Source organism: Pan troglodytes, chromosome 18 (assembly GCF_028858775.2).
Source record: "Pan troglodytes isolate AG18354 chromosome 18, NHGRI_mPanTro3-v2.0_pri, whole genome shotgun sequence".
NCBI classification, from domain to species: Eukaryota; Metazoa; Chordata; class Mammalia; order Primates; family Hominidae; genus Pan; species Pan troglodytes.
In genome coordinates, this window is record NC_072416.2 from 28,315,563 (window position 1) to 28,333,975 (window position 18,413).

General features: G+C 45.4%; 1 protein-coding gene across 1 annotated transcript in view; it reads left to right on the forward strand.

Annotated features, from left to right (window-relative positions):
* The first annotated feature begins 448 nt into the window (after positions 1–448).
* HS3ST4 (heparan sulfate-glucosamine 3-sulfotransferase 4) overlaps positions 449–18,413 on the forward strand; it is a 441,326-nt gene continuing 423,361 nt past the window's right edge. Inside the window, exon 1 of the mRNA XM_016929664.2 lies at positions 449–1,632. Within this exon, the coding sequence (XP_016785153.2) occupies positions 899–1,632 (734 nt within the window). The 5' untranslated portion in view covers positions 449–898. The remainder of the gene's footprint in view (positions 1,633–18,413) is intronic.

Here is an 18,413-nt window from a genome sequence, read left to right on the forward strand (position 1 = left end):
GGAAGTTGGGATGGGAAAGCGGTTGTAGAAAAGGATTCACTCCTGGGCCGAAGGCAGGAGGATATCCCGGGCGAGAGAAGGGAGGGTCGGGGATGGGCTGAGTTGGAGTCCCAGAGGAAAAGCGGAAGCGAGAGCTTCGTCACCCGCTGTCTTCCAGCTCCCGGTGCGCGGCACCGGAGGCAGGCGTTGAGCTTTACCTCTCTAAAAGTACTGGGGCAAAGGAATGGAGAACACGGCGTCCCGAGCTCCCAAGGGAGGGGAGTAAGCGAGGTGGGGTGGGGAACACCCCAAGTGCGTGCGTGCTGGGGGGCTGGGGGGTACGATCTCCGTTCTCCCGGGTGCCCCAGCCCCAGCGCACGCCTCCGCTCCCGCGCCCCCCTTCGCAGGCGCGCGCGAGGCGCACCCCCCTTCCCTCGGCGGCGCCGGGCGCGCGCCCGGCCCCCTCCTCCTCCCCTCCGCGCCTCTCCTCTCTCCCGGCAGAAAGTTAGCAGCGGGGAAGGAACTCGGGGCTGCAACAGCGCGCGGCGGCGGCGGCAGAGGCTGAAGCAGAAGCCGCGGCGGAGCCGGGGAAGCGGGGGCGCTGCAGACGGAGCAGGTGCCGCCGGCGGGTCCGCGCGCCCCCCTCGGTCCCCTTGCCTGAGGCTGAGGGGGGGGCGGTGGTGGGGGGGCCACCCGGACTCGGCGGGCAGCGTGGGGCGGGGGGCCATGCGGCCGGGCTCCCCCCTGGCGCAGCGGGACAGCGGCCAGGGCCGGGGGCGCAGCGGCGTCGCTTCATGCAGCCGGGGCGGCTGGGCAGCGGCGGCGGCGGCGGCGGCGGCGGGGGCGGCGGCTGAAACCATGTCCGGGCAGCGCCGGGGGCTGCCGCCGCCGCCGCCGCCGCCGCGAGCCGGGAGCCGCGATGGCCCGGTGGCCCGCACCTCCTCCGCCTCCGCCTCCGCCTCCACCTCTGGCCGCGCCGCCGCCGCCCGGCGCCTCTGCTAAGGGGCCGCCGGCGCGCAAGCTGCTTTTTATGTGCACCTTGTCCCTGTCTGTCACCTACCTGTGCTACAGCCTCCTGGGCGGCTCGGGCTCCCTGCAATTCCCCCTGGCGCTGCAGGAGTCGCCGGGCACCGCCGCCGAGCCCCCGCCGAGCCCGCCGCCACCCTCTCTGCTGCCTCCCCCCGTGCGCCTCGGCGCCCCCTCGCAGCCACCCGCGCCGCCGCCGCTGGACAACGCGAGCCACGGGGAGCCGCCCGAGTCCCCAGAGCAGCCAGCCGCCCCCGGGACGGACGGCTGGGGGCTGCCGAGCGGCGGCGGAGGCGCCCGGGACGCCTGGCTCCGGACCCCGCTGGCCCCCAGCGAGATGATCACGGCTCAGAGCGCGCTGCCGGAGAGGGAAGCGCAGGAGTCCAGCACCACCGACGAGGATCTCGCAGGCCGGAGAGCGGCCAACGGGAGCAGCGAGAGGGGCGGCGCCGTCAGCACCCCCGACTATGGGGAGAAGAAGCTGCCACAGGCGCTCATCATCGGGGTCAAGAAAGGAGGGACCCGCGCGCTGCTGGAGGCGATCCGCGTGCACCCGGACGTGCGGGCGGTGGGCGTAGAGCCGCACTTCTTCGACAGGAACTACGAAAAGGGGTTGGAGTGGTACAGGTAGGACCCTGGGCTCCGCGGGCTGGTGGAGACGCGCGGGGGAGACGCGGAGGGGAAGCCGCGGCTTTCCACGCCCTTCGAGCATCCAGGCACCGTCCCGAGAGGCCCAAGCCCCCGCGAGGGCTCTGCAAACCCTGGCGGCGTTGCTCAGGGGGATCGGCTGAGAGGGCTGGACTCCAGCGAAAGGTCACTTTATTTCAGGGCGAGGGGAGGAGGTGTCACCCTGCCCTGCCTCCCGCGCTCCTCATCCAAGGAGGTGCTGTCTGAATCTGCCCAGCTCCAAGCCTGGGAACCCCCAGCCCTCGTGCCTGCTGGGTGTTTTCGAAACCAGGCTCTTGCGGGGTTCTGGGATTCTGGGCTGAGGACTTTGAGGAGTGAGACAGGGTGGCTAAATTGACTAAGGGGATTTGAGATCCCCTGGAATCTCTTAAAATCACCCTCAAACGCATTTGCGTGGCTGGAATTCAACTTTAGTGTGTTAAGGTCAGAGCAAAATGAATAGGGAACAGTTACAAAGATCATGCTGGCGTTTTGGCTTTCTAGTAAAGAAAGGATGCCTCCCACCTCCGTAACTTTCCATCCCCCTTGGCTGAATGAGCACGGAGTTGATTTTGCACCAGAAGCCTCAATGTCTGCATGACAGTTGGTGCCCTGAGAGTTTTTATGCCCCAGACCGTGCCCTGTCTAATCTCCGCCTCCTTCGCAACAGATTGGAGCTTCTGTCTTGTGAGATGTTCATCTCCCTCCTTTCCCACCGTCTGCCGGTGGTGAGAGAAAGGGAGGAGAGAGGACTAGAAAGTTAAGTGCAGGTAAAATAAATGAATAATCCAGCTTTCCTGCCAGCCATAACATTTTAAACGGCACTGGTGCAGATGCCCCCAAACGCAAACGTCCTTCGCCTTTGTTTTTTCTCTTTCTCTCTTTCCTCCTGTTTTATATCTTTCTGGGAAACAGATCTGCATGGCTGGCTGCATCTCCATTGCATTTCGGTAATTAATTGCAAATGTCAAACAGAAACACAGCCTTTGTCAGCTGAAGTGATGTTATCATCTTAGCAGAGCCAATAGGTAAAATCAAGATTGTTTCCTGACAGGTTGCCTGCCCGTTGAGGAGATGTGCTTTCTAGGTTTAAATTACAGCCTGGGAAAGTTTTAGAAATAACTTAACTAAAGAAATATATAATAAATGTGTGCATTATGATTGATTTCTTCCACTTTTAAAAATATGCCTTATGCTTTAAAAGCTTGAGAGAAGTACACTTAGTCATAAACATTCCAGCACATTACAGGGAAGCAGCAAATGTGTCTGTTAACGTCTTGTCTGTTTCAACAGAGAGAACTAATTGCAGTATTTTAGGAGGCTTCAAACAGCCCCTTCCTATCAAAACATAAAACAGCAAATGCCTAATTTAACTGGAAAATCAGTATTTATAACATCAGAAGCCATGGCTTCCAGTTTGTGATTATAATTAAAAAGGTGTTAGGATGATTAATGCAGCAACAGCAAAATAAAGAAGGGGCACGATGTCTGGGAAGGTTTTAGTTGTTTAATTGCTGGTTGTAGGAATGTTCTGGTTTCTTCTGTGGAGTAGCTTTGGCCTTATGAGGGTAATTGCGTGTTTTTTTTTTTCCAATTCTAATTTTAGAATTATGAGAATTGTCAAATGGCCCTTCAGGGAGGCAGAAAGATCAAATCTTTCCAAGATCTGAGGTGTTTGGGTTTGTGGCAGCTGGAAACAGAGGGCCGGGGGTGTTTTATTTGGGTGACTTAAAATAAAGTTAATGAAGGATGTGTGGTGGCATGTGTATCAGGAAGTCCTATCACTGGGTCTGGAGAGTTTTCCGAATGAAAGAATAGAAGATGCCAGATTTTCCTAGATTCCTTTATGCTGATGTTAGGAAGAGAAGGTATAGAAACTACTTTGTTTGACGTGGCTCCTGATTATGTTATTCCAGCGCTGTGGTATGCCCAGCCTTCTGCTCCCAACCAGTGCTTGTGGTATTTGGGACTCAGTGTCATATTTGGTAGCCACTCACAGAACTGTTAAAGTGAAGAGGTGTGGATAGAACAAGATTCCCCTGGTCCTCACTTAAGGGGACCGTGTGGTATCTCTGTGTCCTTCATCCCCACCCCAGCATCTAGTCCAGGGGTGCTGATTGAAAGCACTGGACACAAAATTCTCTTAGGAACAAGCTTCCTGCCAATACATGTCTGTCTAACATAGAGGAGATCATTAGCCCCCAGCTCTGCTTTTGGGAAGACCCGTTGGACCCACAGGATCTGAGTGTGCTGGGACTGCTTTGGACCACTCTCCAGCCTTACCACAGACAGCGGTGCTTTGAGGCATTTGTGAAATTTTCATCAGTTCCATCTATCTCTTCAGACTCCTCTCTCACTCCCGTATAGGAAGAGGGGCAGCATTCTCACTGTATTGTAGAAAAGGAAACAGTGGCATTGATTTTGTATCAGATGGCACTGATCAGTGGCATTGATTCCAGTATCAGAAACTCTTTCTCCTGGTTTCCTAGTCCAACTCTTCATCTTTTAAATGGTGGTATCTGTACCTAAACAGTATAGTTCCTTCCTATAACAGGTATGCTATCTGGGATCTATTTGACTGATTAGAGATCCACAGGTTAATTAAAGGTTTTAATTTTTCCCCTGTTTATTTATTGTTATTTTGTTTAAATGTGCTTCCAGTAGCCTATGAATTCTGCACGTGTTTCTGGTTTTTGTGTTTTCAGCAAGAGGGAGAGCCAAGAAGAAATTGGGGCTGCTCTCTGCACAGCTGGCTTGGGGTTTTCTCATATTCAACTCAACAGCCCTAGCAGGTTCAGTTCCTCAGTGTCACTCCAGTTATCTCTAAATCCGGGTTTTGCTTTCCTCCTATGCTGTTGATCTAATGTGATATAAAAATACATCTGAGATTAGAACGTGTGCATCAGATTTTCAGGGCAAGATAGACTAATGGATTGGGATGCATGTGTTAAAATCTACGGGGAAGCGAGTCTCACTTGGTGGATTGACACAGGCCAGTGATTAATAAATTGGGTGAGATTAACCCTCCATGCCCTCTTCCCTCTCCCTTTCCAAAAAAAGGCAAAGCCACAATGCACTTTTCAGAATGAGCTGATTACAAGCTGTCTAGGCAGAGACTTTAAACTCTTCTAAGGGATGGGACCTCGGGCCAGGCCAACTGGCTGCCACTGCAGAACTCATCAAGGTGACAGAGACAACATGAGCTGTTTGCTCTCTCATGGTTTGCAGAGCATGCAGTAACCATGACCACTTTACACTGGAAACCATTCAGCCCCAGGGCAATGGGAAGTGATTGTCCATGGTTTGTTTGTTTTTTTTTTTCTTTTGAGATGGAGTCTTGCTCTGTCGCCCAGGCTGGAGTGCAGTGGCGCAATCTCGGCTCACTGCAACCTCCGCCTCCCGGATTCAAGCGATTCTCCTGCCTCAGCCTCCCGAGTACCTGGGAGCTCTTCCATGGTTTTAAGTTGTCTTCAGTGTCAACAGTGAATACACACATTCCATTGGCTAGGGGAAAGTAACTCAGGAAAATGCTCTACAAAGTCACGCTTGTGCTACCCAGAGGAAAATGGTCAGTGCTCAGCAGCATATTTTGCATGTGGCAACTGGGGAGAGAATGGAGAAGGATGGAATTTCATTGGTGTTTACCGAATGCCTGCTATTGTGGCAATTGGTGCTACCTACAATTATAGACCTGTTATTTCATTTGAGCGTTTTGATGATATGGTGAGATATGTAGCAGCATTTCCACTTTACATGTGGCTCCGAGAGGGTAAATGATTAACTCAGGGTCACTTGGCTGTTCAGTGCCTCTGCTGAGATTTGAATCTGCTGTCTAATTTCAAAGGGCTGATTTCTTCCCTTGTACCACACTGCCACACATAAAGTACTAGGAAGCATATACCCTGTGTTCATTCATTCAATTATTTAAAAAATATCTACCATATGCCGTGTACTGTATTAGGTACTGGGGATAAAATGGTGAATAAGATAGATGAAGCACCTGTTCTCCTGGAACTAACATTTTAGTGGGAGGGTTGTGGAGACAGCAGACAAAGAGCCAAATAGTATGTAATACAAATTCTGGTGGTGATAAAGACTACAAAGAAAAATAAAATAATGGATGGCCCAGAGCTGTTTTGTCCAGTATGGTAGCTACTGTCTGTATGTGGCTATTGAATAGGTAAAATGTCCAAATTGAAATGTGCTGTAAGTGTAAGATACACAGAATACTAAATTACTCAATAATAATTTTAGATTGCTTACATGTTGAAATTATACTCATATCAAGTAAAACATCTTGCAATTAAGTCCACCTCTTTTTACCTTTTCAATGTGGCTACTAGAAAATTTAAAAGTACACTTGTGACTCACATATTTCTACTGGGCAGCACCTGTGTGGTGTAGTGCTTTGTAAACTTTAGGATCATCTAGGGATCTTGTTAACATGTAGATTTGGATTCAGCCAGTCTGAAGAGGAGCCTGGGAGTCCACATTTCGTCTTTCTTTTCTTTTTTTTTTTGAGACGGGGTCTCGCTCTGTTGCCAGGCTGGAGTGCAGTGGTGTGATCTCTGCTTCAAGCGATTATCCTGTCTCAGCCTCCTGAGTAGCTGGGACTACAGGTGCGCACCACCACGTCCAGCAAATTTTTGTATCTTTAGTAGAGACAGGGTTTCACCATGTTGGCCAGGATGGTCTCGATCGCTTGACTTTGTGATCTGCCTGCCTCGGCCTCCCAAAGTGCTGGGATTAGAGGCCTCCCAAAGTGCTGGGATTAGAGAGGCATGAGCCACCGTGCCCGGCCCAGGAGTCCACATTTCTACAAGGTTGCTAGATGATGCTGCTGCTGCTACTGTCTGGATCTCACTTTGAGTAGCAAAGTCCTGGAAAGTAATTGGGGAATGTGTGTGTGCATGTTGGTTATTATTATTTGAAAAATTTTTTTTAAAGACAGGGGTCTCACTTTGCTGCCCAGGCTGGTCTCAAACTCCTGGCCTCAAGGAATCCGCTGTTCTCAGCCTCCCAAAGTGCTGGGATACGGGCATGTACCACGAGGCCAGGACAACATATGAGTTATATTAAGTAGAATGATTAGGGAAAACCTCTCTTTGGAGGTGATGTAAATGCAGTAACAGAGTAAGACCCTCCCATGTGAAGATCTGGGTGGAGAGGTCTCCACTTGGAGGGAACAGCCAGTGCCAAGGCCCTGGGGTGGAAACAAGTTTCGTGGCCCTACAGAGTGTCCTTTCTTGATTCTAAAAGCACTGTTTTTGTTGCTGGACAAATCCGGGTTCAAAACGTGGCTTTGAGACTTATGAATTGGATGATCTTGGTTGAATAACTTATTTGACATCACTTAGCTTCTGTTGTTTATCTGAGGGTAATTGCTTCCTTTTGGATTGTTGGGAGGAATAAATGAAATAATAAAAGTGAATGTATTTTCTAGACAAAATGAGTATCCTAGAGCAGAAATCCAAATAGAGTCTCAGCTACCGAGTCTGTCCATTTCTCAAATCAGTTTAGTCTCTTGTATGCTCTACTTTCTATCACAGCTGTCATAATATTGTCCAAAGAGGCTGTTATTTGGGATGGTTGGGGAAAACCCCAATAATGATTGGCTTTGCAGTGTGCATCCTTACCCTTTTAAACTGAAGGTCACACAACTTCAGGGCTCAGGCAGGTCGTATAAATGAGCGAGGTAGACTAGGTGGAGAGAAGCTAAAGTGCCTGCCTGTGCTCTGGCTGAAGGGGAAGCCACTGCTGCAGTCTAGCTACTTTTTTCCCCATGTGCAAATGTGGCATTGGGGTTATGAGATCTTCCACTTTGTAAGAGAAACTGGGAATCCAGATTTTGATTTGAAATCTTTTGATTTTTAATATTGGCAACAGATTTAAGTTTCTTAAAAGCCCAGTGGGGGCCAACATTGTGGGACAAACAAAATACATCTGTGGGCTGGATACAGCCAGCTGGCTACCAGTTTGTGATCTCTGGTTTAAACTCATTTCAGAAAACAACGGATATGCCCATACCCTGTGTACCCTGTGCAGTGGTCAGAATCGTGGCTTACATGTGCTATTTTAGTGTAGGGTTTTTTCTTTTTCTTCCTTTACAGATTTTGTAACAGCATGGGGGAAATACCTCCCGGATATATTGCAGCATCCACAAAAGCCTGATATAAACAAGAACATTGAGGCAGAAAAAAGAAAATTCGCAAATACATTCCGCTGTGTTCTCAATTAACGTTCTCTTGAAACTGGGGAAATTCTCAATTTTTCACTCGTTAATCAGGAGTGCTTGTATTTGATCTATATCGATAACTTGCACTTATAAAATAGATTACGCTCAGGCGGATTAAGATCTTAGAGTTAGAAAAACTGGATTCCAGGCTTGGCTTTGCCACATACTAGTTTTATTGGACAACAGGTTACTTATATTAATCTCTGTTTCTTAGGTGATGAAGGTGTTTTAACTCCATAGGGTCCATTCACCTACGAAAAGACTTTGGTTCCAGAACACATTTCTGTATTAGACTCTTCAGAAAGAGGAAGCTGTGGAATAGAAGCAACATGGTTTGGAGCATGTTTTGTATGTCTGAGCCAGAATCTATTGGACAAATTACTTAATATAGCTAAGCCTCAATTTCTCCATCTGCAGAATGAGCTCAATATTACCCGCTGCCAAAGGATTACGTGAGGATGACACGAAATGGCATTTAAAGTGCCTTATGTAGAGCTTGTGACAGAGTAAATGTCTCTCTCCTCTTCTTTCCTCTGTTTCCCATTTTTCTTTTCTCTCTTACTCTTCTCCTTCATTTTCCTTCAATGCCTTCCTTTATCCTGCCCATCAGTACTGAAGGCCCTAAAGAGAAAGCTGTAATGCATTTTTCATTTAAATATAGTCTTTTATTTCAAGATTATGTCTGAATGAGGGATTTTAAACCCTGAAGCAGCTCTTAAGTAGCTCTCCAGAGAATAATCAGAACCGGATTCCAGAATTTGGTCTATTGTAACTTGAGCTGAAGGAGGAAAAAAAGTATGATTTCATGAGGTAACTGCAGCCAGAATTCTCCACAAAAGAAATGCGGTAAGGAGGTGGACAGGCTCTGTGGACTTCCACGCTGACATTCTCTTGAGCCTCCAGTAGGAATGGATGCCACTTGCCCCGGGTAAGTTCAGAGGCATTTAGGATGCCAGGAGCCTGTTTGCCTTTGGTGCTTCTGCAGAAACGAAGGCATTTGGGAATGCAGGATTGCTCCCCAAGACCCTGCAAAACCCTCTATTTTGAGATTTGGCTGCTTTCACCGGTGTTCTCTAGACATCCTAACATGATTTATTTATTTTTATTTTTTATTTTTGAAAATCATACCAGGCATTTTCACTTTTAAATCAAGTCAGGAGAGAGGCCTCGAGACTTTAGATGAATGAAAGATTGCTAGGGTTGTTTGTCAGAAAGTTTTAAGGGTTTTGGTTTTGCATAATGGATGATCTCTCTGGAACGGATTGAACCACCGCCCCGTTCAAGTAATCTCCTGATTTCATTGGTTTTTGCAGTTTAACAAGCTCCTCTATAACTGTCTTGGGAATTGCATTCTGAAATTATAATTCACTAAGGGAGCTTTTCAGCCCATCTTGCCATTAATTAAAAGAAGGTGGTTGGCTTTTTTGTTGTTGCTGTTTGTACTCACTACTTAGGACTTACTTGCCTTAAACATTTTTTTTTCAACCTTATTTAAGAATATACAAGGAAACAATGCAACATGTGAATTAGACAATATTTTTTTTCAGTTGCAAATGACAGAAATGGAACTTACACTGTTGTAAACAACAAAAGACATTTGATTGCCTTACGTGATTGAGAAGTCTGGGGATAACTTGGTTTCAGGAAAAACTGGATCCAGGGGCTCAAATGATGTCACTAGGCCCCTGTCTCTTTCCATTCTTTGCCATGTTTGTCTCTACCTGGCTTCATTCTCAGACAGGCTGTCTCACCACAGTTTAGGCAAGATGGTAAGAAGCATTCCTAGACAAACATATTTTATGTTTATTAATCTTTTTGGAAACAGTTTTTCTTAAGAACTTCTGTAGGAAATTCCTAGAGATGCCTTGGGCCCAGGTTGGCTCCTGTGCCCTATTCCTAGAGCAATAATTGTGTGGGATTCTAATCAGGCCTAGGAGATGTAGCTAGCCCTTTGGCTTGGGGTGGTGGTAAGAGTAGAGAAGCAGGGTTCTCTATTCTTTACGGGGAAACCGTTCCATGTAATTTCCCCATTGCAGCCACATGAAATAGTTTCCCCATAGAGAAAGAGGGATTCAAGGGTGCTATTTTTAGAAAAGTGGGGGCCAGTTAAGCCAGATGTACGTTAAGTATATAAAGATCCATCCCCGGCCAGGCATATGATCTCTCTAATCCACTGGAGGGATTAGAGAGACTGGAGGGAGGTGCAGAGGGTGTTTGGGGACTTGTTATTTAGTTATTAATTCTGTGCAGCTGTTATTTAGTTATTCATTCATGTATTTATTCATTAAACATGTATTATCAACCATGTGCTATGTGCTTGGCTGAAACATGAACCAATCATGGCCAGCGATCTGAAAGAACTCACAGAGTGGAGAAATGGACATGTAAATGATCACATTGAAAGGTGTTATCAGTCTTGACAGAATGGGATTTATTCTAAGAATGGAAGGATGGTTCAATCTTGGGGAATGTAATAATGTGATTTATTGTTAATACAGGCAAATGAGAAAAATTTGTGATTTATTTTATGGATGCTGAAAAGATGTCTTATAAAAAGAAATATCTATTTCTGATTTTCAGAACAACCTGCTATTAAAATAGGGTCATACCTAAAGCCAGCATCATCTTTAGTGGTTTAACACTAGAAGCATTTCCACTAAATCCAGAACCAGCCCGAAGTGCTCATTACTGTTACTATTATTTAACCATTGTTCAGGACTTATTAGATAATACAATTAGAAAAGCAAAAGGAGAAAGGGGGGAGGTAGAATTATTACTATTTGCAAAGTAATTTTAACTTTTTCTTTTTGGAAAACCTAAGATTACCAATCTTCCTATGAGTCTATTGGAAATAATAATAGAATTCATTAAGGTGGCTGGTAAGGAAAAAACAATGTATAATTTATAGATTTCCTATATGCCTATGCCACCCATTGTGAAAATATAATGGGAAAAAATACTGTGTGTATAGAACCAACCAGAGAGACAAAATAACTAGGAATAAATTTAGCAAAAATTGCAAGAGACTTGTAAAAACAAAATATCAATACTCTACTAAGGGGCGCTGGAGAGGACAGGTGTAAATGGAGAGACATCCTTCTCTAGGGTGGCATTTCTTTCTTTTCCTTCCCTCCTCCTCCCCTTTCCTGTCTCCCTTTTCTTTCCCATTCTTGTTTGTTTGTTTGTCTAAGTCATTGCTGCCTAAATTGAGATCAGATGTGTTTGAGGGTGATCTGAAAATATTGTTTATATAAACTTGACCAAAATGTACTTCATATATGGGATATCCTTCCTTTGCACATTTTATTTGACAGAGGAAAGGGTGGCAAAATAACTGTCACTGTTTAGATTCATAAACTATTATAATCCCTTGCAGAGGGGCTGACTGCCTTACACCCCCAATTCAGGGGTAGAAGAACCATGCCCAAGGAGTGGATTAAGAGTTGAGCTGGTGGCTCAACTCAACTCTTAAGAGTTGAGCGCGGTGGCTCACAACTGTAATCCCAGCACTTTGGGAGCCTGAGGCAGGTGGATCACAGGGTCAAGAGATCGAGACCATCCTGGCTCACATGGTGAAACCCTGTCTCTACTAAAAATACAAAAATTAGCTGGGCCTGGTGATGCGTGCCTGTAATCCCTGCTACTCAGGAGGCTGAGGCAGGAGAATCGCCTGAACCCGGGATGCAGAGGTTGCATTGAGCCGAGATTGCACCACTGTACTCCAGCCAGCCTGGTGACAGAGCAAGAGTCTGTCTCAAAACAAACAAACAAAAAAAAAAGAGTTGAGCTGGTGCACATTAGTCAATGTGGATGCACTCATGTTGCCACATAGCAAAAAGTGAATCAGAGACAAACCATGGTTATTTTAGGATGGGAGGGGGAGATGGAGGTTCGAATCTGATGGAATAACAGTCGCCGTGGGAGTGGCAGCACTGGTGGTAGATGATATTGTATCACGTGTGCCAGGGTTGGCTCCGAGTATTGAATTCCTTTAGGCTTCACTGGCACCTCGTGAGATAGGCACTGATATTACCCACGCCTTACAGGCGAGGGAACTGAGGCACAGTGCTGGTAAGTCACTCGCTCAAACTGTGGAGTTGGGATTCAAACCTAGGTGTATGGCCTCAAGCATACGTTCTTACCTTTATTTGTCTCAGAGTTCATTTCCACTGGAAGTGGTGTCTTCCAGCCTCATGGGAGTACATAATAAGCGTCAGCATTTCCCTGCTTTTAGTTCCAGTGTGCAGATGGACAGGCTGCTGCAGGAGTCTTGCCCTCACAGTAAACAGTGGAAGTGGTTTTCTTTCTGTTCAGGGACTATGCCAAGCTTATTCCCCCTTTAGGGCCATTTTATTCTCTTTTCCCTCCTCCTGGAATATTCTGTCCCCAGATCCCTAAACTACTGGTATCTCCTTATCTTTCCTTTAGGTGTTGGCTGAAATTTCAGCTCCTCTAAAAGGCCTTTCCTGACTACCTAATTTAAATAACTTCTTCCACTTCTGAGCTTGTTATGCTGTTTTATTTTCTTCAGCACATCTATTGCTCTCCAAAGTTATCCTCATTACTTATCTCCCCCTCACTAGAAGGTAAACTGCATAGGACCAGAAATCGATCTTGTCCATTTTGTTTCAAGCCAGAGCCCAGAACAGTGCCTGGCAGAGAGTAGATGCTCAATACATGGTGATTTATTAATCACCAATGATAAATCAGTGGATTCATGAACAAAAAGAGGACCTTGTATGTACGATACTCCAGTCTTCTGGAAAGAAAGAACCCTCACATTTCTTGGGAAGTGTAGCTAAGAATTGTTCTCAGCTTTTTCACATACTCTTTTTTTGCAAGCCTATTTTGGGTGCAGAAAGAGAAACCCACTCAAATAAGCTGTGTGGGCTAGCTAGTCTCCCCCAAAGGTTCCTATAGCACACAACATTATTTCATTTATTCCTCACAGTGGCCTCATGAAGTAGATGTTTTCTTACAGATAGAGAGATTGAGACTTTGGAAGGGCAAGTGACATTCCTGAGCTCCCATAACAGGATGTCCTGAGCTGGATGTCTTATTTATTTATTTTTAGAGATGGTGTCTCACTCTGTTGCCCAGCCTGGAGTACAGTGTCATGATCATAGCTCACAGCAGCTTTGAACTCCCGGGCTCAAGTGATCTCCTGCCTCTAGTAGCTGGACTATATAGGTGCTCCACTGTGCCTGGCTAATTTTTAAAAAAATTGCTTTGGGAGGCCGAGGCAGGTGGATCACCTGAGGTCAGGAGTTCGAGACCAGCCTGGCCAACATGGTGAAACCCTGTCTGTACTAAAAACACAAAAAATTAGCCAAGCGTGGTGACAGGTGCCTGTAATCCCAGCTACTCAGGAGGCTGAGGCAGGAGAATCGCTTGAACCCAGAAGGCAGATGTTGCAGTGAGCTGAGATCATGCCATCACACTCCAGCCTGGGCAACAAGAGCAAAACTCCATCTCAAAAAAAAAAAAATTGTAGAGAAGACATCTTGCTCTGTTGGTTGCCCAGGCTAGTCTTAAACTCCTGCACTCAAATAATCCTACAGCTGAGGCTTGCCAAGGTGCTGGGATTACCTGTGAGCCACCGCACCTGGCCCTGGGTGCCTTCCTACTATTCCTGGCCTCTGTTGCTGTAGCACAGTTGTAGGAGATGAGCACGGATTATTCCTGATAGATCATTATGCTCCATGAGTAGTTGGATTGTCTTTCTCTGGATGTATTATCAAAATTATCTAATTGCCATGTAATAATCAGGCCATGACACAGGGGCCCCCGTTTGACTTTTGTTACCTCCTAGAGGTGTCCGCACACCATCCCCTCCAGGTTAAAGCTTCTGCAGAGGGTTAGAAATTTGGAAGCCCCTGGAGATGAGGAAATATTTGAGTCAAACTACATGGGCACCTCTGTCATAGGACAGTTTGATTGCTTGGAGCTCTGTGGTATTTTGAAAAGGAAGCTGGGCTGGCTGCGGTGGCTCACGCCTGTAATCCCAGCACTTTGGGAGGCCGAGGCAGGCAGACCACAAGGTCAGGAGGTTGAGACCACCCTGGCTAACACGGTGAAACCCCATCTCTACTAAAAATACAAAAAATTAGCTAGGCGTGGTGGCACGCACCTGTAGTCCCAGCTACTCGGGAGGCTGAAGTAGGAAAATTGCTTGAACCCAGAGGCGGAGGTTGCAGTGAGCTGAGATCGCACCACTACACTCCAGCCTGGTGATGAAGCCAGTTTCCATCCCCCCCAAAAATAAAAATAAAAATAATTGAATAAAAGAAAAGGAAGCTGAAGGTGGAATCAGAAATTAAGGATTTGAGTCTGAGTTCTGCACCTTGTGGGACTTGTTTTGTGCGCATAGACTGGTGTGTAGAGCCTTTGTTTTCTCATCTCTCAAATGGGAATAACAACCTCTGCTAACTCCACAGTGATTTTGCAAGGGTAGAATAGTGACTGTGTGTTGGGATCGACTTAGTCTGCATATGTTAGTTGTTATTAATCCATGCACGTTTTCATGAATTCCCCCAGGTTATTGGTTTCCTGGAATGTTGCAGTCCAGGGAGTACCTGAAATACAGGACAAGCACTCTTATCATAAAGTTAGATTAAGAGGTTTAATTTACAGAAACTATTTTATAGCACGGATATCAAACGTTCTCAGGGCAGACTGCGTAAAGATCTGGAGAATTCCTGGACAATCTCAGACTGTGTAACTCTTTCACCGGATTCATCATTGTTACGTCATTTTTAAAATACTGAAACAACATAAAAACCTACGGAGCTACGGGGCACACTTGCTTCTTAAAACTGCCCCACAGTTGTTGAGCTTTGGGAGTGACCAGAAGATTCTGTCATTTTGTTCTCAATTGACCTATCCTCTCTTTTCAGGCTGTGTTTCCCAGGTTGGTGTATTAACTTTCCACCTTCTAGTTGTCTCCCTAACCTGCTTTCTTTTTAAATCTTTTTTAATATAATTGTTTTTTAAATTTTACTTTAAGTTCTGGGATACACGTGCAGAACATGTGCCATGGTGGTTTGCTGCCCCTATCAACCCGTCATCTAGGTTTTAAGCCCGGCATGCATTAGGTATTTGTCCTAATGCTCTCCCTCCTCTTGCTCCCCACCCCCCGACAGGCCCTGGTGTGTGATGTTCCCCTCCCTGTGTCCATGTGTTCTCACTGTTCGACTCCCACTTATGAATGAGAACGTGCGGTGGCCTAACCTGCTTTCTAACCCTCTGTGCTAGACAGAATAATGACCTCCCTGAAGTGCCTGCATCCTAATCCCTAGAACCTGCAAATATGTTAGATTAGCTGGCAAAGGGGAATTAGGTTGCAGATGGAATGAAGATTATGAACCAACTGACTTTAAACGGGAGATTGTCCTGAATTATTTGGTTAGAGCCAATGTAATTCCAAGGAACTGTATACAGAAGGCTTCTCTTATCCGCAGTTTCACTTTCTGAGGTTTCAGTTACCCATGGTTAACTGTGCTCTGAAAATATTAATGGAAAATTTCAGAAATAAATGTTCATAGGTTTTAAGTTGCTCATCATTCTGAGTAGTGTGGTGACATCTTGCGCTGTCCTGCTCTGTGCCACCCAGGATGTGAATTATCCCTTTGTCCAGCATGTCCACCCTGTAGACTCTACCCATCCTTGAGTCACTCAGCAGCTGTCTTGGTTATCAGATCGACTGTCGTGGTATCTCAGTGCTTATGTGTGAGTAACCTTTATTTTACTTAATGATGGCCCCAGAGTGCAAGAGTAGTGATGCTGGTAATTCAGGTATGCCAAAGAGAACCCATGAAGTGCTTCTTTTAAGTGAAAAGGCAAAACTTTTCAATTTAGAAAGGGTAAGAATAGTAAAATAAAATATTTTGAGAGAGAGACCATAATCACGTAACTTTTATTATAATATATTGTTATAATTCTATCTTATTATGAGTTGTTAATCTCTTACTGTGCCTAATTTATAAATTTAACTTTATCATAGCTATGTATGTATAGGAAATAACATAGTATCTATAGGGTTTTGTATTATTGATGGTTTTAGGAAGTCACTGGGGGTCTTGGAGCATATCCTCTGTAGATAAGGGGGCACTATTGTAAATGGAAGAGGGAGGCAGAGAGAGAACCAGAAGGTAGTATGAGAAGGACTCAATCACTGTTGCTGGCTTTGGCAATAGAGGAAGAGGCTACAAGCCAATGCGGGCAGCTTCTAGAAACTGGAGAAAAGGCAAGGATCTGACCCCTATTCACTGCTTCAGCCACATTCATTTGCCTTATTTTCTTTGTTCCTCTGCTTGAGCTTTGCTAGCCTCCTTGCTGTACCTGAGAAGTCAAACATGGCCCTGCCCCAGGGCCTTTGCACTTGCTGCTTCCACCACTTACAATGTTTCTTTGCATTAGATAATTGCATGTCTTATGTCCTCCCTTCATTCAGGTCTCTGCTCAATCATCTTATCCTCAGGGTGGCTTTTTCTTGTACCACCTGGACTCACCTGCTAGTGGTAAGAGCATCACTTATTGGAAAATGCTGGTGAACAGTGTCATCATTGACATATGCCTGTATTCCATAGTTAACTCCACACCCACCCAGGTTTCTGGTATCCTAATTTCCTGTTTTTTAATTCCCCTATTCTGGAGAGAGGATCTAGTCATTGATCCGGTACCACAAAATGACCTTAATGTTGCTGGGGTCAAAATTTAAAAGATGTTTATGTAACACTCAGCTATCCCTGCTATTTAAGTATGCTGCCACCAGGTGGTGATTGTGGGACACAGGTTGGGTCCAAAGTCAGGCATTTCCTGAGATACAAAACGAGTGGCTCCTTGCTCCTTCCAATCTGGATTAACCCTGCATATTTTGTTCTTATATCATAAAATAAGAGGCTTTATAAAATATTCACTTTCAGTAAACAATAAGCAAGTATCAAAACAGATGTGTAAAGCCGTGTTTAAAACATACTGGAATACAGTTGTGTATTTGTTTTTTCTCTTCCCCATTCTGAACCAATTTCTTCATTTGTGTTCAGATATAGAAAAAATCTTGGCAGGTGGAATTTTTCTTTCCTTCTTAGCATTCTTATGACTATCTAAATATGGACAAAAATGAAAATGCCATGTTGCCATAAGTATATCTTAAAGCAATTAATATTAAGAAATATTATTATAACACATATGCCGTATATTAAATTGCTACATTACCCATTTAGAATTTGAAAATTGCATGTCGATTTCAACCAAGAAACCTCTTGACCTCAGTGAGAACCATGGATTTCCTCATTTAGAACAAAACAATGAGTTTCTTCTGTATTTATGGGTTCTCACTAGCCTGTGTATCTGTGTCAAAAGTTCCTTCCTTCTTTTAGTTTACCTTCAACTCTTGGCCTTGGGACTTTTCAATTTTCCTGGGATTCCCTTTTCCCATCCTTCCATTTTTCATCCACTAGGAGGAAGAAATTGCCCCAAATCACAATATGTTAGAACACCTTTAAGGATAATCATTTTCAGTGGTGATTCAAAACTTCATTTCAGCTCCAGAACTCTATTGGCTAGAATTCTTCTGGTTATAACACAGAAATCCAAGGTAAAATCTGAACCGAGCATAAATAAAAAAGGAATTTAATGGCTCATGTGTCTGAGAAGTCCCAGGAATTGGGGATATCTTTTTTTTTTTTTTTTTGGCTTAATTAGTGTTTAAACAATGTCACCAGATCTCTGCTTCTGGATTCTCTGTCGCCACTCAAATGGTTGACTGAGTTCTCAAAACTTCTCTCCTTGTGGCTGTAAAGTGGGTGCTAGCCTGATTCTCTTTCCCCAAGTATAGGTGGAGAAGCTTGCCATCTTTGTCCTGGAAGTCTTTTTTGAAGCCTCGATGTAGCTCATTAGTTCTTAGGGGCCATGCACACATCCATCAAGCGGTTTCTGTTGCCAGCGGGGTGTGAGGCTTGAGGCACTGCCTCCCTGGAGCCTAGGGAGGAGTTAGTTTCCCTGGAGGCCCCTGGATCTGGTTATCAAAGACAGGAAATGAATGCTGCTGCCAAAGCAACAGATGTCTGTTTCTAGACACTCCTCTGTTCAAATGCAATCTTTCCCCGAAGTACAACCGAATAAAACAGACACAGTGAGGTTCCACCGGCTTGCATGGAGATAGAGGACCTAGGTTCTGTTTTGTCTTTCTACCAAGGTGGACACAAACAGAGCAGCTCAAAATCTCCCTGTCTAGGTCTCTGCTTGAAGATTCTGCATCTTTTCTTTAACCCAGAGGGGAAGAACGGAAGGAAGAGAAGAAGAGAGAGAGGGAGGCAATGCGGGAAAAAAAACGTATCCAGTCTCTAAACCTAAGATGTGTTCAATCCTGAAAAAAGTATCTATGGAATCTGCCCCTCAGAAATCACTAATTATTTATTTAGAATATTTTCTATTTCCATCCCTTCCTTAGCAACCCCTAGCAGCTGCCTAGAAAATTTTAAAGGAATTGTGTATCTTACAAGAG